The sequence below is a fragment of the Glycine max genome, chromosome 6, assembly GCF_000004515.6.
Source record: "Glycine max cultivar Williams 82 chromosome 6, Glycine_max_v4.0, whole genome shotgun sequence".
Classification (NCBI taxonomy): Eukaryota; Viridiplantae; Streptophyta; class Magnoliopsida; order Fabales; family Fabaceae; genus Glycine; species Glycine max.
The window spans coordinates 22,037,100-22,061,835 of NC_038242.2; the positions used below are offsets into that span (position 1 = coordinate 22,037,100).

Here is a 24,736-nt window from a genome sequence, read left to right on the forward strand (position 1 = left end):
AAAGTAGCATTAGTTCCTATTGATGAATTAATGATAAATTTATCAATCTATATTTCTAGATTGATCTAAGGCAAAAGTCTCCAGATGATAACTAATTTTTATAATTGACTTAGTCTACCGTGACAACGAAGTATCATGGATATTACCACTTAGTTCAATGAAGATGCCAATAAAAATTCCCATTAGTTTTTCTAATTTTATCGTCTTTTCAATTTGACGGAATCTTACTCTTCCTAAAAAATTGAGATGTGACTCCTACAATAAATTAATAATAAAGAATTTAAATAAAATAATTTTGCAAAGTAAATAAAAAATAATAAAATGAAGAACTAGAAAACAAAATGAATTGTACATCGTCATTGATATTATCTACTCAAATAATTTAGTGTCAATTATCCTCTTTAAAAAATACTTTATGTCTTTAAAAGAATATGAAAATGAGGAGAGAGAAAAAATAGAACTGAAAAATTAAAAGTTACAATTATTTTTAGATATCCTATATGTTGCCAATACTTTCTAAGGGATACAACACAATTAATTACTTTCTAAGGCATTGAAACAATAGTCACAATACTATCTAATTATGTAAAACTAATATTGTAGTAGGCAATCATAATCGTTATTAGTTTTTATTAATGTGGCACTGTCCAATCAAACGTCCCTAGGGCTTAGCTACAACAAAACATAATAGTAAACTATGATTTATATAAATTTCATTGTAACAATTGAAGAAGAGAAAAGCAGAGGGCCTAAGGCGATGGGCTAACCCACCACACCGCTATGCTTAAATGAATGTTTATCAAACAAGGAGAACATAGCCTATATCTTGGCGGTGGGTTAAGCATAAATATAGGTGTGTGTATACATACATAAAAGGATGTTGTTAGTTGTAATGGATGGTGTTGAACATCATAAGTGTTTGATAAAGAGTATATTGGCTAAGAGATCATGGGACTCTGAAGCAGGAATAAATGGAGTAGCTCAGCATTTTAGATGCAAAATGCAGAAAATGGTTTTACGAAAAATGCTTTAGAGCATAAACTGGAAAATTTCTACAATGATAATTATATGGACCCTATAAATAATAACACGCGTAATACTTTCATGATTTCCTATAAATTTGAATGTGATGCAGTGAAACATAAGGTAGATCATAAGTATGAGAACCATCAAAAAGTAAATGGAAAACAGAGTGCATTTGGGGCTAAGGTAAAGGAAAGGCCGAGTGGCCTCAAAGTGGCCAACCAATTGCTAGATGCACTTCATATTACTGAAAATAGCGTTGCTCCAGAGATGATTTCATCAGCAGGAGTGCCTTAAGTTATAGTGAAAGATTGAAATGCAACAACACACTCTTTGTTTACTCACTCTCTCATGCATCTCGCCTCTCTCACAGTCACACACACACACACAACAACAACACTTGCCTACTTTCACAATACATTATTAAAAAATAAAAGAGCACTAACCAATTGGCATAGCCACGACGGCGTGTGCGACAATGGTGAGGGCTCAACGGTAGCGCCACAACGATGTGGGTGAGCAGAGAGCAAGACAATTGCGACGGAGGCATGGGAACCTCATGCGAGGGTGGTGTGACGGTGGTGGAGCTTGTGCAACGCCAGCATGATTATGATGGGCAACGGTGAGTGCGAAGGCTTTCGAAAATTACCAAAAGGGAAGTCACTGATTGAGTCCCTCATTAGGGTTGGGTTCTTTTATTTTTGGTGTAATTTTAATTTCCGATAGAAACATAATCTATTGGAAAATCTGTCGGTAATATTTAAATTTTCAACGAAAACATAATCTGTAGGAAAAAAATCATCGGTAATTTATACTTTCCGACGGAAAAATTATCCATGGGTAAATTTCGTCAAGAATTCAAACATTCCACTCCGTCGATCAATTTCATTGGTAATGCAGACATTTCCAAAAGAATACATTCCGTGGAAAATATTTTGTCGGTAATAATGATTTTTCTTGTAGTGTATGCAGAGCAAATACTTTAGAGGGACACACTATTGCATTGTGCCTTTGTATTTTTTGAAAAAATTCATCATCATATGAAAACTCTTGCAGGATTATTTTTGTTGAGAGACTCCATTAATTCTTCCAAGGCTATCAATTTTCCTCTATTTATTTTTCTAGATAACTTAAGCAAAACTCATTCACCTTCAACTCTCCATTTTTTTAACACGCACGAATACCTTTCTCACCATCATGAATTCCTTTTCTTTATCTTTCATTTTCCCTTGCCCATAAACGAAAGCTCTCACCTCTCACGTAGATTTTGACTTTTAACTTACTAATTATTCTCCACAGATGTTGTTATCTTTCTCGTTCACTAAATATTCTCCACAATCGTCGTCACTCACTAATTATTCACATTGTAAATTCTCTAGTTCTTATCGGGGGAAACCATTAGCAAGGTATATATATATTACCAATGACTTCACCAATGCGAGAAGGTTTTGTCAGATAACTACTGAGCATTTACAATGGTATCGCCTATGCATTTTGACATTCACTATGGTTTTACTTACATGCATAACTTGAAGAGTTCTACTTAGATTTTTTTCATGTGAGTCCCCACTATCCAAAACAACAAGAAATATGTTGTTGTTGAGGTTTTGAAGGTGTATGCAAAATAACTGGCAGGCTTTATTTTTTTCATTTGAAATTCTTGACCGCCTAGATATGATACAAACCACTTATGGTGGTGTTATTGTTTAACTTATATAGGGAAGAAAAATACATTAAAGTGGGTAGCCATGGAAGAACTAATGGATTATCACAACAAAAAGTGTTCTCACATGAGTTGACATTCAATGATGGCCTCTTGGAAAATTATAAAGGCATCCATCCATGCAATATGGCATCCTTCTAACTTATTTTTGGCGTGCACTTTCCCTATTGTGTCAGCACCCACCACATGGTTAACCTATTTCGGTTGGACACTAAGTGAAAAGGTTTCAAGGAGAGGAACCAACTATTGATTTTTTCCATTATTACCATGACAACTACTAGTTGTTGTATGAAACGCACACCTCTCCATCAATTGAGATGTCTTGTAAATGCACACTAGAATGACTATCTTTTAAGAATGAGATATGTGTTTTATATGTATGATTACATGTTATAAGATATGAGGAAATGAGAGAACGACCCTCACTCATGCCAAATGGAAAGAGTATAAAGGCAAAGCCACCATTTTTTCATATTTTGGATTCGTCATAGTTGTTGTTGTTGCACTATGGAGCACAACAAGTAACATGTGTAGCAACCGCTTCAAGTGCACAACAATGACATTGATAATTGGGTTTCAAGATATAAAACTAGGATAAGGAAAATCACAATACCACAATCAGAATAAGAAAAAAAATTTGGTTTCATCCTTATACCCTTTCCATTTGGCATGAGTAAGGGTTGTTCTCTTCATTCTTAGAAAATAATCATTCAAGTGTGTGTGTGTGTGTGTGTATTTGTCTTTGTGAGTGCACGCACGCGTGACATCTCACTCAATGGCGAGTTGCATATTTCGTTGTCAGTAGCTAGAAGTTGGCACGACTAAAGGATTGACAAGATAGTGGAAAAATCTATAGTTAGTTCCTCAATGTGAATCCTTTTCACTAGGAGTGCAACCAAAACAAGTTAACTGTGGTGAATGTTGACACATTAGGGAAAGTACATGGAGCAAATATTTTAGAGGGCACACTATTGCATTGTGTCTTTGAACTTTTCAAAGAATCCATCATAGTATAAAAACTCTTGTAAGGGAACTTTTTGTTGAGAGACTCCATTAATTCTTCCAAGGCTAACCAGTTTCATGTATTTATCTTCCCTAGATAACTTAAACAAAATATCACATAGCTCACACTCATTCACCCTTAGCTCTCCATTTTTTTTAATGCACACAAAGACCTCATCTCGAATACCCTTCTCACCATCATGAATTCCTTTTCTTTATCTCTCATTCTCTCTCACCAAAAACGAATTACCTCTCTCCCCTCACATACGTTTTGACTTTTAACTTTCTAATTATTCTCCACAAATATTGTTAGGTTTTTTTTACCAAAATAGGTCAAAAATGAAAACTAATTACCATAATAGGTTGATTAAGAAAGTATTTACTAAAATAGGTGATTTTTGCCTCATAGGAAGTAGGAGGCACCTTGTGCTTTTTGTTTGTGTTGTAGCAGGAGGTGCCACCCTGGAAAGTTGCATCTAGTTAAGCCAACACTAAATATTCTTGATTAATGGCATTTTCACTCAATTTAGCGGTCAAGCCGATGTAAGACACCCTTTTAATATTAGCATACAAATAAACAGAAATTACTTATTTTATTAAAAAAATCATTTTTTAGAAAAAAGTTTAAATAAACTCACCCATATTATTTTATCATTCCTATATACTTTGTTATTCTTTATTTCAATTTTTAGTTAAGATTATAAAATGTAAGTAAAAAGATGAAGAATATATTATAATTTCAAAGTTTACAATGAAATACAATTATATAATGAAATGCTAAACAATAATTCAAACTTGATTACAACTATAATATTAATTTTCCTTTCTTAAAAAATATATTTGCTTAATAAAATAATGTATTTTACCACTAGAGTTTAACTCAATTTGATTGAGTAGAATGTTAGTTGTTATAAATCTTCTTATTTGATTCCTACATATAAATAATAATAATAATAATATTTTAGATAATGCAATATTATGAATAAATGAATCTCCTTTATTATAATACAAATATATAATATAAATAAACTAAAGCCTAAAAAATGTGTCATTGGGATACTTGAAAGAATTGTGTACCATTGATTTTCAAAAAAAAAAATAATTATATAAAAAATTGAGGTTTAAACCATTTTTTGTTTCAAAAAGATATTTTTATTTGGTTTTTTTAAAGCCAAAACTTTCATTCAATATTAGATGACAATAATGTATACAAAGAGGTATCAAAGGAAAAAAAGAATATAATAATTTTTATTTATCATAATTTGTAGTATATTGTAACAATATTAAAATACATACTCGTATTACTTCATTCTTCATTACCAAAAGAAATTAAAATATATACTCCTATTACTATATTCCTTGTTACTAATAGTACATACCCTTTTTTTCCTAATTAATTAATACACTTATACTTACTATAAGTAGTCTCATCAATATAATACAAACATGATTGGTTGAGATAAATTTTATGAGTATCCTGCATCGGCTTGGCCTAGACTAAATAGTTGTCCAGGGTGGCGCTTCTTACTTCCTATGTGACAAAAATCACCCATTTTGGTAAATTATTATTGATCAATCCATTATGATAATTAGTTTTAGTTTTTAACCCATTTCGGTAAATCATCCAATGTTATTACCTCTCTCGTTCGCTAAATATTCTCCCAAGGCTAGCCCAACGGTGAGAAGGGTATAAAGCAAATTATAAGATAATTTTTTTTACTTTAAAAGAAAGAGCTCTATGTTAGGCCTTTTTGTCAATATATGTTACATTTTTGTCAACATATGTGGCCTTTTTACTTTATAAAAATTAATAGCAAATATTTTTGTTGGTGGGCCTAAAGCATAGCCTATAGTCGTTTTACTCTTGGGTCAATCCTATATTCTCCACAACCATCATCACTCACTAATTATTTACATTATAAATGCTCTAGCAGTTATCCGGGAAACCATTAGCAAGGTAGACATATTATCAATGATTTCACCAATGCAAGAAGGGTTTCTCAGATAACTACTAAAGCATTTACAATGGTAACATGGTACCGCTTATGTATTTTGACATTCATTATGATTTGACTTACACACATAACTTGAAGCATTCTACTTAGATTGTTGGCACGTGTGAGTCCTCACTATCCAAAACCAAAGGAAATGTGTTGTTGTTGAGGTTTTGAAGGTCTATCGAAAATAATAAGTAGCCTTTTCACCAAAAATTCATGAGTGCATGGATACATACACACCACTTATGGTGGCATTATTTTTTAACTTATCTAGGGAAGAAAAATACATTAAAGTGGGCAGCCTTGGAAGAATTAATGGAGTCTCACAAGAAAATGTGCCCCCACATCAGTTGTAATTCAATGGTGGCCACATGGAAAATTACAAATACATTCATGCATGCAATAACGCGTCCCTCTAAATTATTTTTCGTGTGTACTTACCTTGTCATGTCAGCTCAACTAGAGTTAACCTATTTCAATTCCATGCTAAGTGAAAAGGTTTCTTGTCAAAGAGCTTACTATCAATTTTGTCAATTGACTTCTAGTTCTTTTACCATGGCAACTATTAGCTACTGGAATGAAACGTGCAGCTCTCCATCAAGTAAGATGTCTTGCACACGCACACTAGAATGACTATTTGTTAAGAATGGGATATGTGTTTGATATTTATGATTAAATGTTATGAGATATGAGGCATTGAGTGAACAACCCTAACTCATGCCAAACAGAAAAAGTATAAGGACAAAGCCACCATTTTTTCACATTTTTGGCTTCATCATAGTTGTTGTTGGTGCACTGAGGGGCACAACAAGTAACAGGTGTAGCAACAACTTTGAGTGCACAACCATAACTTTGATTATGGAATTAGAAGATATGGAAACTAGAATAGGGAAAATAATGATACAACAACAATAGAAGTTGAAGTTTTAGCTTCACAACCTCAATTTCTATTGTTGTGTTATTGTGATTTTCCTTATCATAGTTTTTATATCTTCAAACCAAATAATCAAAGTCATGGTTGTGCACTAAAAATGGTTGCTAGACTGGCTACTTGTTGCGCTCCACAGTGCAACAACAACAACTATATGAAGAAGCAAGAATAAGAAAAAAAGTGTTGCTCTGTCCTTATACTTTTTTCATTTTGCATAGTGAGGGTTGTTCCCTCAATGTCCCATATCTCATAACATGTAGTCGTACTAATCAAACACCTATCTTATTTTTAGAAAACAATCATTCAAGTGTATGTGCACGATATCTCACTCAATGGCAAGTTGCACATTTCATTGCCAGTAACTAGAAGTTGTGACTATTAAATTAAAGGACTGGCAAGTTAGTGGAAATAATCTATAGTTGGTTCCTCGACATGAATCCTTTTGACTTAGAGTTCAACTGAAATAAGTTAATCATGGTGGATGTTGACACATTAGGGGAAGTACGCAAAGCAAATACTTTAGAGGGACACATTATTGCACTGTGCATTTTTACTTTTCGAAGAATCCATCATTGTATGGAAACTCGTGTGAGGGCACTTTTTGTTGTGAGATTCCATTAATTCTTCCAAGGCTATCCAATTTCCAGTAGTTGTCTTCCCTACATATCTTAAACAAAAATCACATTGCCCACACCCATTCACCCTCAGCTCTCCATTTTGTTTGACACATATAGAGTCCCCATCTCGAATACCCTTCGCACCATCATGAATTCATTTTCTTTATCTCTCATTCTCTCTCACCCAAAAACAAAACCTTTCTCCCCTCATGTACATTTTGACTTTTAACTTACTAAATACAAATGTTGTTACCCCTCTCATTCGCTAAATATTCTTCACTCGCTTATTATTATTTATATATTATCAATGATTACACCAATGCAGGAATGGTTTCTCACATAACTTCTACTAGAGCATTTACAATGGTAAACATTGTACTGCCTATGTATTTTGACATTCATTATGGTTTGACTTACACAAATAACTTGAAGCATTCTACTTGGATTGTTGGCACGTATGAGTGCCCATTGTCCAAAACCATAGGAAATGTGTTGTTGTTGAGGTTTTGAAGGTCTATGGCAAATAATTGGTAGGCTCTATCTTTTACCAGAAATTCATGATTGCATGGATATGATACACACAACTTATGGTAGCATTATTTTTTAATTTATCTAGGGAAGAAAATTACATTAAAGTGGATAACCTTGGAAGAATTAATGGAGTCTCACAACAAAATGTGTCCTGACATGAGTTGAAATTCAATGATAACCTGTTGGAAAAGTACAAAGATATCCATGCACGCAATAGGGCGTCCCTCTAAATTATTTTTCTTGCGTACTTCCCCTGTCGTGTTAGCACCCACCATGGCTAAACTATTTCGATTGGTTGCTAAGTGAAAATGTTTCTTGTCGAATAACCAACTATTGATTTTGTCCACTGACTTCTAGTCCTTTTACCGTGGCAACTACTAGGTACCGGAAAGAAATGTGTAGCTCTCCATCAAGTGAGATGTCTTGCACATGCACACTAGATTGACTATTTGTTAAGAATAGTATATGTGTTTGATTTGTATGATTACATGTTTGAGATATGAGACATTGAGGGAACAAGCCTCATTCATGCCAAACGGAAAGGGTATAAGGACGAAGCCACCATTTTTTTCAAATTTTGGCTTTGTCATATTTGTTGTTGTTGCACTAAGGGGCTCCACAAGTAGCTAGTGTAACAACAATTTTGAATACACAACCATGACTTAAATTATTGAGTTAGAAGATATGAAAACAAAGATAAGGAAAATAATGATACAACAACAACAAAAGTTGAAGTTCTTAAGTTGAAGTTTCAACTTCAAAATTTCAACTTCACAGCCTCAATTTCTATGGTTGTGGTATTGTGATTTTCCTTATCGTAGTTATATCTTCAAATCCAAAAATCAAAGTCTTGGTTGTGCACTAGAAGTGGTTGCTACACGAGCTAGTTGTTGAGCTCCATAGTGTAGCAACAACAACTATATGTTGAAGCCAAAATAAGGGGAAAAATTGTGGCTCCTTCCTTATATATTTCCATTTGGCATGAGTAAGGGCTGTTTCTTGGATGCCTCATATCTAATAACATGTAATCATACTAATCAAACACTTATCTCATCTTTAAAAAGCAATCATTTAAGTGTGTGTTCATTACATCTCACTTGATGGTGAGTTGCACATTTCATTGTCAGTAGTCAGAAGTTGCATGATTAAAGGACAGACTAGTTAGTGAAAAAAATCTATACTTTGTTCCTCGATGTGAATCCTTTTTCCACTTAGATGTTTGTTTTTTTTTTTTTTTTTACTTTAATCCTTACAAATAACTCACATTTTTTGTTTTAGTCTTGATAAATATGTCACTTTTTTATTTTAGTTCCCATTAATTTTATCATGATGGTGTGATATATAATGACATTATCACCCTTACACTTTATGGAATAGATTAACAAGGACAATTTAAAAAAAACAATACGGACATAAGTAAAAATGAATAACAAGAACTAAAACCAAAAATCTCTTTAGGAGTAAAAAGTTATTTAAGCGAGAAAAATAAAATAAAATAAAAATTAAAAACAGCAATATTCAATTTTTAAAAGTGGCAAAATTCGTGGTGTGAATTCTCAGACTCCCATGCCCATGTGGACTAGTTTGGACCATTTGTTCCTCCAATTATCTGGTATGTGGCTATGATTCTCTCTCTTCAGATTCCATCCCCATGGCAACGTCCAACCTCTCCCACCAAACTGCACGGCCGTTCCCCACAGCGTGCGTCAGTTCCCGGCCACCAAGCGCCGCCGTTAACCTCCGGCGGCACCTCCCACCTCCTCCCAAGCCCAGAAAACTGACCCTCAAAACCAACAACCGCTCCAAGTGGGCCATTCAATTGAGCCTAGTGGAGCAAAGCCCACCAAAATCAACGTTCAACATGCAGCAACTCGTGGGCTTTCTCTACGACGATCTAACCCACCTCTTCGACGATCAAGGTATCGATCAAACGGCCTACGACGAACGCGTCTTCTTTCGAGACCCAATCACCAAACACGACACTTTGAGTGGCTACCTCTTCAACATTGCACTTCTAAAAAATCTCTTCAGGCCCCAATTTCAGTTGCATTGGGTCAAACCGGTCCGTTTCAAAACTAATTTTTTTTTTTTTCTGTGTATATTAAAATATGTTCCTGTACTTCTACTTTAGTTGAAAATTGAAATTTGATTTTAGTTGCTGAATTTCAATTTTGATCAATTTGGTTATTCAACTTTACAAATAGTAATGGTTTTCGCTATCTTTAATGAGGGATGGAAACCACTGTTTTTAAAAGTTCCGGATCAAATTAATCAAAATTAAAGTAATAATACTGTTATTCTGTTGATCACTAGAACGTGGAGAGTGTAGTCGAGGGAGAGAATTCTAAGAGAGAGTTGTTAAAAAAGAATCAGAGTCCCTCTATTTATAGACTGGCCTTTGGCGGAAAACGTTAGTTATGCCATGGGTCATCTATTATTTGCGTTTCATAGCCTATATTGGTGACTTCATATGCGCAGGTTTCTTTAAATACGTCGCCATACCTTTACCTGTGTCTGGCCTAATATAACTAACAACGGGTAAAGTAGCTCCCAAGTCTGGTGTTGCTTTGTAGAAGTAATGTTAACTAAAGAGTGTAGAAGCGAATGTTTTCCCCACAGCCCCCACGTCAGTGTTGTTTTGTAGAAGTAATGTCAACTTAAGAGTGTAGAAGCAAATGTTTTTCCCATAACAGATTACATCCCATGTACCATGATACTTATTTGTAAAATAACCTACACTAGTCGGCATTAATTCTACAAAACAACACTGACTTGGGGGCCTATGAGGAAGACATTCTTCTACACTCTTAAGTCGGCTATGTAAAGAAACCGGCACATATGAAATCACCAACGTAGGCTATGAAACACAAATAATAGATGACCCGTGGCATAACTAACTTTCCCGCTAAAGGCCTCCAACAGTCTATAAATATTATAACTATACACAAAATAGGAGGACTCGGATTCATTTTTAACAACTCTCTCTCTCACCTTCTAGTGATCAACACCATAACAGATACTAATATCATTTTTTATTGAGAAAGTATAGGATCAAAAATATATTTTACCATGTTATTTGTTCAATTGGACTAATGGAATTGTTATAGACAGGACCGTATGAGATAACTACACGGTGGACCATGGTTATGAAATTGGTGCTACTTCCTTGGAAACCGGAACTGATCTTTACAGGAACTTCCGTTATGGGCATTAACCCAGAAAATGGCAAGTTCTGTAGCCACGTGGTAAGTTACAACTATCTAGTAGTTGTGCTATGCTATCAAATGATGAGTTTTTAAAGGACAATATTTACATGTTTGGTGCATTTGATGCTATTTCCAAATATTTTTCACCTTGGTAAGTGCTTTATAAAGGTTTAAATGAAACTCTAATTTTAATTGAAAAACAATACTTAACAGTGCTTAAACTGCATCTTATTTTTTAAAATGGAGAGATATTACCACTTTCAAATTGGCAATGAACTTCTTATTTTTTATTAGAGTAGAAGAGTAGAACTACTCCTTTTTCAGTTATGTTAGTTAACTCAACTAGCCTTAGGTTAATTGACAGTTGGTTTGTTAGTTATGACAGCTGATCTAAGCTCTAGTATAAATACTAGACATGTAACTACTTTTCAGTTGAGTTAGTTAATATCAAAAACTCCATTTCTGAAGTTTAAGCTTTTCTCTCCTTTTTCAATTCTGAAAACCTTTTATTTTTCAATTTTCCAGGACTTTTGGGATTCAATAGAGAAAAATGAGTATTTTTCTTTTGAAGGTTTGTTGGATGTAATCAAACAGGTAGCCCTTCTGTTTCACAATAGTTGGATGTATGCCTAGGATGTTCTTTATCTCAAAGTCTCCTGAAAGTTATTCTAACTAGGAAGCCTTGGCACTTTGCAGTTGAGGATTTATAAGACACCAGAATTGGAATCACCCAAATATCAAATATTGAAAAGGACGGAAAATTATGAGGTCAGTCTTGTCATTCATCAATGTAGTTGTTCTCGCATTGATACTGATAGTTTAATACTACCTCCGCTCCTATTTATAAGAAACAAGTTATAGTGTAAAATACAATATAACATGTTTCTTATAAATAGGAATGGAAGTAGTATATTTTCTGTCATTTCTGATGTAGCAGTCTGTTCCATGATAAAATAATGGGCCATTTTGTTTAAAGGATCACATTAATTCTGTTTAAATCATAACATAAAAAATCACCATTTGTGATCTACAACAACACCGCATCGTACTACTGCATAGCAAACATTAATGCACTAAGAGATGGTTCTTTATTTCATCAACCACCACAAAAATTTCAAGTGGCAAAAATAAAGATTAGTATATGTCTGAGTACTAGATTGAATTTTCACAATTTTTATCTATCGGATGAATTTTTTTTCCCCATTTTGAATGATAAAACAGGTTAGACAGTACAATCCATTCATAGTAGTAGAAACAAATGGAGACAAGCTATCTGGGTCTACTGGCTTCAATGATGTTGCTGGGTAAGATATAACAATCAAATGAAGCTTCCATTTGTTCTTAGATCTAGCCTTAGATAATGCTTAATGTTAATTATCCCCTTACACAGATATATATTTGGAAAGAATTCCACAACAGAGAAGATACCAATGACTACTCCTGTATTCACGGAAACCAATGATGCTGACCTGTCCAAAGTGTCAATCCAAATAGTTCTTCCATTAGACAAAGAAACAGAAAGGTATGCTACTGAGTTTTGCTTGTTTTGAAATTTGGATAAATTTTGTGCTAAGAGATGCATGCCTTAGCTTTATAAAGAAATGCAGTTTTGTAGAAAGTAATAAACATAAAAAAGTGTAATATCTTTAGTTGAATTTAAAGGTTTGTGCTTACTGTTTTAATGTTGACCAGTTTACCAAATCCTAATCAAGAAACAGTTCGCTTGAGAAAGGTTGAAGGAGGCATTGCTGCAGTAATGAAGTTTAGTGGAAAGCCCACAGAGGATACTGTTCGTGAAAAGGAGAAAACCCTGCGTGCCAATATCATTAAAGATGGTCTTAAGCCTCAATCTGGTTGTTTGCTTGCACGGTACAATGATCCAGGTCGAACATGGACCTTTATAATGGTATGCTACAAAACCTGCTTGAATGTGTCAGTTGATTTCTAATATGTGCAGTGCTTGCTCTACTGTAACTAATTCCCAGTGTAGATACCTGATGTATGCTTTGGATGAATTATTTAGTTATAGAGATTAGGTTCGAGAATAGTAACATAGAAGAAAAGAGAATGAGCCCTATTTTTGGGAGTTACCTTGTGTTCTTGGTGTATTCTCAATATTTCCCCAGCATCAAGCCAAGAACTCGAAGTGTGACTAATCAAGTTTATATCCTATTAAATATTGATTGTATAATCTATCTCAATGGAGCATGTCATTCCTTGATGCAATCCGACTAAGCAATAGATAATTTGAGGGTGTTTTAGATAAGAGATTAAAATGTACAAAAATAAAATAAAATCTTAAACTTATATTTGTAAATAGATGAGATTGAAACAATAAAATCAGGATAAGACAAACCACTAATGAGAATTTGGTTTCATTTCAATGCTATTCTTTCAATCCTACTTGAACCTTGACATGGGAGATAGCCAGAAGTGCTCTACATTATCCCCACTCTTTCCTTTGTCATTGGGCAGGAAAGTGCTTAACTGCCTAATCCTTTTCCATCAAGTAATCTCACACTTCATGAGGTAGATCAAGAGATTCAAGATGGATCTCTCTCAAAATCCCTTATTATGTGCCTCTTGATGTCTATTTATACTTTTGTTTCCCTTTACCATCCCCTAGGCAAGTCTATTATCTAGCCAGTGTCTGTCCAAATAAGGGTATGATAGGTCATAGGTCTTTTATTAAGCCTTGGGGATTTCTTCTTCTACTTTAATGAGATGAGACAGACTGATGCTAAGGATACACACACATACCTTGGACATCTGATCACACCGGCTGTGTCAGACTGTCAGTTACTAGAAAAAGAGCATGAGTGTGCTCTTTGATGTTATTTTATGAAAACCAAATAATGCAATTAGCTTTTTGCCTAAAAATGAAAATGGTAGAACTCTGTTTTAGCTTTCCAACATTGTTAGAATCACCTTGATTGCATTTGTGTAACTCAAGTTATACCCATTTTGCTGAAGCAAGGTCAGAATCAGCAACAATCTGCAGTTCATTTGATCTACTGAACTTCTTTCACCAAATTCTCAATTAATTAATTCAAATATGCTATTAAAGGCCAAATATAATAAACAAAGTCATTGATTCATCTTAAATGTGCAATAAAAAGAATAGATTTATCTAGATTCTTTCCATAAATATGGCAAATCATTTTATAAAAGTAATTACAGAGGGATTTTATATGTTAATTTGCAAAAGCTGCTTTTGCTTCCACTTGTCGTTCTGCAACTAAACAACTTTCTCATAAATTTGTATATAACATCAGAATTGGTTGTACTAGAAAACAAATTGAAACTAATTGTTTCTTGGAGGGTATCACCATAATTAAGCTTTGCTATGCATGTCATGGTGAAATTGAGTCTCCATTAAGGTTTTGTTTTTCTGCTATACGCCTGATTCTTAACATATATTAGTCTGCGGTCTGCTTCTATTCCCATCTATTTTCTTAGTTTAATGCATCCAATGAATTTCATTTTGTCAAATTATTATTTTCCCTACTGGAGATATGGGTTTCAACTTTTTCTTTTCTAAGTACTTGTATACTGTACCTGCATGTAGGTCTTCTATTGTAGAATTACTCCATGTTCAACGATGATCTATTTTTTCCTTTGGAAAGTTGTTACCTTAATTTGATGTTCGTCTGCTTAGCTAGTGACAATTGCTTCATTTGTTTTGTGGTTCATGACATGGAAGAGGAATGAAGTGCTCATATGGCTAGATGACTTTTCCTTGGATTAGCATCAATGCAGTAACCGTAGCTACTTTTTATCATCACTTGACACTATTTTTCGAACATATCTTTGGCTGTATATGAAAGATATGGTTAGAAATTCTCTTATCAAGGAGGGATGTTTGGAACCAAAAATAGGCTATAGACTACAACATTGAAAGTAGAAAGTTAGTGATTAAGGTACATGTTTATTAGCTGCTATTCATCGAGTTGTAAAAGAACATTAAGTTTACAGTACGCAGTTATATTTATTCTTTATGCTCCTGCAATTTATGTATGGCATAATTCAACAAAAGAAAGGTGCAGCGTTATGATAACTACTTTTAAATTCGAATTATCTTACCTATTCAAGACCACAGGAAGTGCACATGGATCGTGTCAGGATAGTAATGTGATAGAATACCGCAGCAACCGCAACAAGCATGACCCAAAAGGAACGTGCAAAGACCCACATACCTACTGGACTACATAGAAGAAACTGCCAAATACCGTTAATCATGCATGTTGTATGTGCTTAGCAGCTTGTAATAGCATTGTTAGGAAATATTAGGCTGTCACATGTCCTTTTATATGTCCTTATATAGGAGTTTCGTGTTAGACATGCATGCTGTGCATGCTTAGCAGTTTGTAATAGTATTACTAGGAAATATTAGGCTGCCACATGTCCTTGTATAGGAGTTTCTAAAACTGTCCATAACTTGCAGTATTTGTCTTTAAAAGCACATAAAGCCATGAATAAAGGAAGAAGAAAAAAATCTTATTTTTGTACTCTTGTAAATCTCTTGCTTTTTTTTCTTGGAGGTAGTCTTGGTCTTGAATTCAAGACAACACCCTCTATCATAATGAGTAGTGTCAATCTAACAAAGAATTCAGCAAATTATCAACTAATAACAAATTAGATTATTTGAGTAATCAAAGAATGGGTACTGAGCAATGAAAATAAAAGAATCAATCACAACAACTAGAGAATACGATATTCTAATTTCTAAAGGCAATTGGGGTATAAATCTTCTTACTCTTATCCTAAAAGTAACAGTTCAATTTAATATAATCTAATATTTGCAATTGCAGTTTCAATCAATGAAAATAGATTTAGCCTAATTTCTTAGTGCAGAACCTCTATCTAAATCTGTATTTCTATCACTTAGGTAAAGTCTAACAAGAAGTGGAAACAAGATTTCTAAGAACTCATTAATGTAATCTAATTTTTTTCGATTACTAATATAATCTAATCTTTGCAAATGTAGTTTAAATCAATGAAAATAGATTTAACCTAATTTCTTAGTGCAGAACCTTTACCTAAATTTGTATTTCTATCCCTTAGGTAATGTGTAACACGGGTAAGCAATGAAAACAAGATTTCTAAGAACTCATAAATCACATGTTCTATTATTAAGATATATACAAAGCTATGATAAATTAACCCAATTCTAACATGTTAAATTTTTCAATTGTCGTGCAAATTATAGATTTCTAAATTTATAGAAACTAAACAAACAGAGTACAAAGATAGAAGCGGAAAACACAAGAATAAAATTAAATTAGGAAAAGAATCACAATATATATATATATATATATATATATATAAGAAAAATAACCAAATTTCAATGAAATTTGAGTCAAGTTCATTCGCTCCCTCGTGTCTCTAGAGTTTTAATGAAAAACAACCGTAGCCAAGAGTGTTATAGTTACTAGCAAAAATACAGGTTTTGCCATATCTGTATATTCGTATTTCTATTTTGTTATTGAATTTTTATATGCTAAAATTAATATATTTTTTTAATTTATCTATTATGTATTGAATTGTATATTAATTTTATTATTTACTTTAAAACTTTGTTTGCATTTTTATTGCGCGATCACATTTTTATTGTGTTAAAGTTTTATTAATTTTTCTTGAATTAATATTTTGCTTATTTGTGTACCATGTTTTGCTTCCAGTTTTTATGTTATAGATAAATATTAGTTCATATTGAATTTGATGCAAGCATCACTTCTAAAATATTATTGATAGTGCTAAAAACATTATTATTTATTATTGTTATTATTATTATTGATATAAAAAATATGTAGAATTTTTTTGTCCTACAATCGTTACAAATATTCATCCAAGTTAAAAAAAATTAAGATTTCTTAAATTCGACTTTGAACATAAGGAAACATTATTAATATTTAATTTTAAATTAAATTTAAAACTAAGATAAAATAATGGGTAAACAGAGTAGACCCAATAAAGAGAAAACTTTAATTTTCTTGTATCTTCTCACACAGGATTTTGGAAAAATATAAATAATAGATAAATTTAATAGATTGTAAAAAGAAAAACTAATTAAACTAATAATTAAAGATATAGTGACAAATATTTGTCTTTATGAATCATTCCAATTTCAACTTTCTTTTTGTCTTCTTTAGCAAACCATGATCTATTTCTTTCTTTTGGTTCAATTCATAATACACAAAAAAAATCATTTTTTTAAATACAAAACAAAGTTACACATACTATCACGATTAAGCGGTTGAAGTTAGTTACTAGGAGTTATTAGAAATTAGGTGAATAGTTACTTAGTTATGATAGTTACTTAGTTACTAGAAGTTATTGAAGTTAGTTACTAGGAGTTACTAAAAGTTGATTATTCAAGTTGGTTATTCTCTATATTTGTATAAATAAACCACCTTTGTAATACTTTGATGAATGAATTCGAAAACTATCGTTCATTTCTTTCATTCTTTATATGGTATTAGAGGCAGGTTGCAGATGTTTTTACAAAAACACTTCCAAGCTCGATTTTTGGTAAATTCATTGTCAAGTTGGAAATGATTAACATTTATTCCTCAACTTGAGGGTATCATGATTAAGCGGTTGAAGTTAGTTACTAGGAGTTATTAGAAGTTAGGTGAATAGTTACTTAGTTATGATAATTACTTAGTTACTAGAAGTTATTGAAATTAGTTACTAGGAGTTACTAGAAGTTGGTTACTCAAGTTGGTTATTCTCTATATTTGTATAAATAAACCACCTTTGTAATACTTTGATAAATGAATTCGAAAACTATCGATCATTTCTTTCATTCTTGATACATACCTTTCATTTTTTTCCAATGTGATTTCTTTCATTGTTTAGATATGTTTTTGCTTAAGAGATTTTCACAATTTGCTGCAATGTCCAATTAATGAGATAAAGACTAATCAAATTCTCCTTTTTGCGTAAAACAAAATATCTTAAACCCAAATTAAAAAATTGGGAATGGTAAGTCCAAAATGATAAGATGCATAGAGAGATGGATGGTGGTTCTGTTGGAACAAAGAAGCTCTTCACACACACTCACACTATGCACTCACTCACTCTATGTTAGAGAATAAGAGAAGATGAAAGAATTGATTTAGAAAGTAGAGGGAACTTAGAATTCTGAATTAAAACTTCTGCACTCATTCTCATTCATACTCATCATTTTCATTCATGATCACTACTATATTTATACACTGCACATATAGCTTTAACAACCTTCATAGCTGTCAAACTAACTCCCTCCTAACTACTAACTAACTAACTGAATTACAGCATACATCAACATCCCTCCTTAATTCAGATTTGTCAAGGATGTCACTCCTAACTTGTCTCTCAATTCATTGAACTTGATAGACTTCAATGGCTTAGTTAGTGTGTCTGCAACTTGATCTTCAGACATGCAAAACTCTAATTCAAGCTTCTCCTTATTCACTTGATCACGCAGGAAATGAAACTTGGTTTCAATATGTTTACTCCTGCCATGTGCCACAGGATGCTTAGCTAAATCAATTGCTGATTTGTTATCCATCAACAACCTCATAGGACTGCAATTTCTCAAGTTTAGCTCTTCCATTAAAGCTTCCAGCCATAGAGCTTGACAGGCTGCCATAGCAGCAGCAATATATTCTGCTTCACATGTTGACAAAGCAACTACACTCTGCTTCTTTGAGCACCAAGAGATTGGTGATGTTCCAAATTTGAAAACATACCCAGCAATGCTTTTCCTGTCATCCTTATCACCACACCAATCTGAATCACTATAACCAAACACTTCTCCTTCTATATTCTTCTGACTGTAAGGATATAAAATGCCAAGATCCAATGTTCCTTTCACATACCTCAGAATCCTCTTTGCTGCCAAGAAGTGAGGTGTCTTTGGTTTCTCCATAAACCTGCTTATCAACACAACATAATAGGCAATATCAGGTCTGGTGTTACATAGGTACCTCAATGAGCCTACAATTTGCTTGTACAAGGTAGGATTAACTTCTTTCTCATCGCCATCTATTTGCAGCTTAATTCCAGTTTCAGTTGGTGTGATAACAGAATTGCAATCCATCATATTGAACCTCTTTAGGATGTCTTCTGCATACTTCTTTTGATGCATGAAAATCCCTTTACTGGTAGAAACAAATTCAATACCCAGGAAGTATGATAGTTCACCAAGATCAGACATCTCAAATTCATCCATTATTCTTCCTTTGAACACTCTTATATCTTCTTTACTACTGCCAGTCACTAGCAAATCATCTACATAGAGACATATTATCAAAAACCACCAGAATTTGTGTTTCTGACATAGACTCCATGCTTAGTAGTGCACTTGGTGAAATTCTGCTGGATTAGGAAGCTATCAATTTTCATATTCCAGGCTCTAGGAGCCTGCTTGAGGCCATATAATGCCTTATTCAACTTCTAGACTTTATCCTCTTGTCCCGCAATTACATAACCAGGTGGTTGAGTTATATAGACTTCTTCTTCAAGTGGCCCATTCAAAAATGCTGACTTCACATCCAGTTGATATATAGACCAATTTCTGTTGCAAGCAGTTGCCACAATGAGCCTAACAGTTTCAAGTCTTGCAACTGGAGCAAAAACCTCATTGTAATCCAAGCCATGTTTTTGCAGAAATCCCCTTGCTACTAATCTTGCCTTATACTTGGACACATCTCCATTAGGCTTTACTTTAGTCTTATAGACCCACTTCACATCAATGAGTCTTTTTCCTTGAGGTAAATGTACTAACTCCCAAGTCTGATTCTTCTCAATTGATCTCAATTCTTCTTCCATAGCTACTCTCCAATGTGAACTTTGTGAGGCTTCATCATGACTCATTGGTTCTGATTCAGCAAGTAGAGCAAAGTGCACAAAATCCCCTTCTGTCGTGATTGTTGTATCAGGATACAATTCATACTCTCTAAGTGTTTGTGGTACTTGTCTCTCTCTTTGTGACCTTGTGAGTTGCTCTCCACATGATGATACATCCTCTTCACTTTGTTTGTCTTCAAGGTTCACAATCACCTTTCTTTCACCATTGTCAACAACATTTATTTCCCAATTCCAGCCCTTTGTTTCATCTATCAAGACATCTATGCTAATCACAACCTTCCTCATTCTAGGATAATACAGCTTATAGGCACCAGTTGGATGATATCCAATGAGTATCATTGGTTCAGCCTTGTCATCAAGTTTCTTTCTGTTCTGCTCAGGCACATGCCTAAAACACAGTGAACCAAATATTTTGAAATGACTCGCACTAGGCTTCTTTTCTGACCATGCTTCTTCAGGTGCGTATCCCTGCAATCTCTTAGTGGGACACCTGTTCAGAATATACACAGCAGTAGAAGCTGTCTCTCCCCAAAAGTAATGAGGCATTCCCTTCCCTTTTATCATGCTCCTGGCCATGTTCAGAATGGTTTTGTTTCTTCTCTCAGCAACACCATTATGCTGAGGTGTATAGGGAGATGTCACTTCATGAATTATCCCCTCTTCATCACAAAATACTTGAAATTCATGTGAGTTATACTCACCACCTCCATCTGTTCTAAGCACTTTGATTACCTTATCTCTTTACTTTTCACTCAACAACTTAAACTTCTTAAAAATGTTAAACACTTCACTTTTCTACTTAATGAAATAGATCCATATTTTTCTAGTAAATTCATCAATGAATGACACAAAGTAATTGTTACCTCCTAGGGATTTCACTTCAAAAGGACCACACACATCAGAATAGATCACTTCAAGCTTTCTTTTGGATCTGATTGGAATTTCTAACTTGAAAGAATTCCTTAGTTGCTTTGACGCACAACACTCAACACATAATTTTTTTGGTATCTCAATTTGGGGAAGACCATGAACCATTTTCTTACTTTTCAATTCACTTAAACTCCTGAAATTTAGATGACCAAACTTGTGATGCCACATCCAACTTTCATCACTTATGGAAGCAGCCAAGCATTGAAATTCTGCAATCTGAATTCCAATCTTGAATGTTCTATTTCTTGACAAAGAGGCCTTTAGGATCAACCTCCTCTTGCTGTCAAATATCTTCATTTGATTATCCTCCATCTGCATTGAGTAGCCCTTTTCTAGCAACTGTCCCAAGCTCAGCAAATTATTCTTCATATTGGGAACATATAGCACATCATTGATAAATGAGTGTTGTTCATCCTTCCTTTGAATCATCACCTTTCCAATGCCTTCTGCAGTTACAGAGCTGTTATCTGCAAACTTGATCTTGCTCTTCACCTTATCATCAATGTTTACAAACCACTCTTTATGTCCAGTCATGTGATTGGAACAGCCTGTGTCAAGATACCACAGATTAACATTGTCTTCTTTTGAGTTTGTTGTTGCCATTAGCAACACTTTATCAGAGTCAGAATCATCATCTTATGCCAATTGAGCCTCATCTGCATTTCTTGGAACCCTTTTATTTCTGCATTCATCTACAAAATGTCCCTATTTCTGACAGTTATAACACTGAATCCCTTTCTTGTTGAATTTCTTCTTGCCCACTTTGTGATTCCCTCCACTTTTCTTGTCTGTTTCTTCATTCTGGTTATGATTTCCAGAACTGCTGGAGCCTTCACTTGACCCCTTCCACTTGTTGTTTTTTCCCTTTCCCTTTTCCTTTTTATTCTTGCCACCATCATAGTTGTTCCCTTTGGTTGTTTGGGCTTGCATAGCTTGCTCAACTGATCTTTGTGAATTTCTTTCATTGAGCCTCATCTCTTGAGCTTCAAGAATTCCTTGCAGTTCTTCAATCTTCATTTCTTCAAGATTCTGGCCTTGCTCAACTACCACCACTATATGATCGAATCTTGGTGTCAAGGTTCTTAATACCTTGTCAATGATCCCCAAGTCTGATTGCTTGTCACCATAAGCATTCATTTGATTTGTAATTGCCAAGATTCGAGAAAAGAACTCACCAATGCTTTCTTGATCACTCATTTGTAGAAGTTCATACTGCCTTCTCAAGGTCTGCAACTTCACCTTCTTGAGTTTGCTATCCCCTGCATAGGATTTCTCTAGAGTATCTCATGCCTTCTTTGTAGTATCAGCAGATCTAATTTTCTGAAAATTATCTACATCTACACACTGATGAATAATGAACAACTCATTTGCATCTCTTTTCATCAATTCACGGTGAGCCACCTTTTGTGCATCAGTTAGGTTCCTGTCAAGTTCTTGAACCCCTTCTTGCACCACTTCTGTCACATCTTAAAATCGAAAGATTATCTTCATCTGAGCACACCAATCATCATAGTTCTTGCCTTTGAGAACAGGCATGGATGCTGGAAAATTTCCATTCGAGGAAGTCATCTCAATTTCAGTATTCAAGGATCTTGAACTTCTGCTCTGGATACTAGTTGTTGGAACAAAGAAGCTCTTCACACACACTCACACTACTCACACTATGCACTCACTCACTCTATATTAGAGAATAAGAGAAGATGAAAGAATTGATTTAGAAAGTAGAGGGAACTTAGAATTCTGAATTAAAACTTCTGCACTCTCATTCTCATTCATACTCATCGTTTTCATTCATGATCACTATTATATTTATACACTGTACATATAACTTTAACAACCTTCATAGCTGTCAAACTAACTCTCTCCTAACTACTAACTAACTAACTGAATTACAACATACATCAACAGGTTCAAACCGCAAGAGAAAAAATTAGAGGAAGTATAATATCAGAATTTGGTATCCCAGAGGTAAATGTATTATATCTTAAGATGTTTATCGATTCAATCCAATCTCTCTATACTGTTTCATTTATATATGTAAACACAAAAATTGACCTGGGTTAGAATTAATGAAAGAAGACCAATGAAACTATGAGAACAGAGAAAGAGAAAGTTGAAGAAAAAGATTAAAGTTGAAGTGTCTACGATGCTTAATCCAACCATAATAAAACCAAATAAAAATGCTTCAAAAAATCGTGTACTCACACACGGTGAAAATGCTTTAAAAAATAAATAACAAACAAAATAAAAAAAAGCTCGTAAAAACACATTTGTATTGAAAAATCAATCCCTTAGATTAAACATGCATGGCAACATTTTTACCAATACAATAAAGTAACGGTAGAAATCACAAAGTTCATTTAGATAAAAATAGAAATGGATGAAGAAAAAAAAAAACAAATATAACAATACTATGTTATGCAATTCCAATTTTACGAGAGAGAAGATGGATAAAAAATGGGAGTTGTGTGAGATGAAATGTGAGAGTTGTTACTAATTAAGTGTGGGAGGAAAGATAGTGTGCCGTTATTTGGAGGGAATGATGATATGCGGTTATGGGAGGAAAATAGGGTGCAGTTACATTTGACTATGTTCCAGAAAAGGTATTAATATGCTGTTCAACTTTTTCTTTATATCAGTTTAACTTTTACACTTTTTTTTTCTATTTAATCCATTAATTATTTCATACATATTTTTTCATACATGAGGAATAATGGTCCAATAAAAGTGAAGACTAAAAACTCTTAATACTAGTATCTACTTTTTTTTATTGTTATAGATACATGAAATAAAAAAGAATAAAAAGAAAGTAATATAAATTTGACTTTTTTCATTCGATCCCATCGTGTCTATAGAGTTTCTAACTTCCAAAACCTCCTCGGAGAATTTTCCCTCGGAGATGTGAAACTGAAAATATGGCCAAAAGACGTGAACAGTCTCATAAAACTTCAGCCAAAGACCTTTAAATAATATTTGGCTCGTTTCCTAACATTTAACAAAAACATGGATAGAGTAAGAATAAACATTGAGAAAGAATAGGGAAAAAGAAGGTACGAAAGCAAAGAAAGTCAAAGTAAAAGCGAAAGAGAATGCAAAAATTAATGGTTGAATTAGCAGGTCCCCAGAGTTTGGGCACTTGTGTGTCTCTCCTAATTAGCATATAAAATAAATAATAAATTATATCAAGTATATAAATAGATAAAAGAGAGAGAGAAGAAGATAGAAAACATGTAACACGTAAGAGCATAACAGATAAGTGTAAGAAACAATTAATAGCCGCATAAACTTCTGAACACAATTTAGTAAAAAAATGAATATTTAAATTAAAAATAGATTAATATTACACATTTCTTTTATATCAAAATAAATTTATGGGTAAAATATGTTTGAAGTTATTGTAAAATTTGAAAAAATATTAATTTTATTTTTGTAAAAATTTTCATATTAATTTAATTTTTATAAAAATAAAACATATTTATTAATCATAATTATAATTCCATCGGATGATAATATGACATAGCTAAGATACTTGTATGAGTAATTTGATTACAAATGACTTAGATAATTTGTGGTTATTAAAATCTTTCAAAATAAATTAAATCATTTATGATCGTTAAATCCTCCAAAAATTATAATTTTTTATCACTTTTTGGGTGGTGATTTTTTTGTACTTTCCGATGAAATTAAGGAAAAAAATGAAATATCAATAGGTTCTGATATTTTCTCATTATTCTTGGGAAGGTAAAAAAATAAATAATTAAGCCGGTTAAACATATCATGAAACCGTTTAATAAAATTATTATTAAGAACTAACAAAAATGTTTTTTATTTCACAAGAACCATTTAATAAGAAAAGTTTTATATTTTGTCACAAATCTCAAACATATTTATTTATATTATCAAATAAAAATGTATTTTTC

At 33.3% G+C, this 24,736-nt stretch overlaps 1 protein-coding gene across 7 annotated transcripts; it reads left to right on the plus strand.

The window, feature by feature from the left end:
- The first annotated feature begins 9,373 nt into the window (after positions 1–9,373).
- LOC100789568 (uncharacterized) lies at positions 9,374–15,541 on the plus strand. Of its 7 annotated transcripts, none has more exons than XM_014776645.3 (8): positions 9,374–9,886; positions 10,932–11,069; positions 11,556–11,624; positions 11,727–11,798; positions 12,252–12,334; positions 12,421–12,552; positions 12,723–12,936; positions 15,123–15,540. In XM_014776645.3, the coding sequence occupies exons 1-8, from the start codon at positions 9,476–9,478 to the stop codon at positions 15,240–15,242; spliced, it is 1,239 nt and encodes a 412-aa protein (XP_014632131.1). In that variant the 5' UTR covers positions 9,374–9,475; the 3' UTR covers positions 15,243–15,540. The 7 variants fall into 7 exon arrangements, with proteins under 7 accessions (XP_014632131.1, XP_014632134.1, XP_014632132.1 ...); XM_014776648.3 differs by having other exon boundaries at positions 15,130–15,518; XM_014776646.2 differs by lacking the exon at positions 15,123–15,540 and adding an exon at positions 14,599–15,104.
- The last annotated feature ends 9,195 nt before the right edge of the window (positions 15,542–24,736 follow it).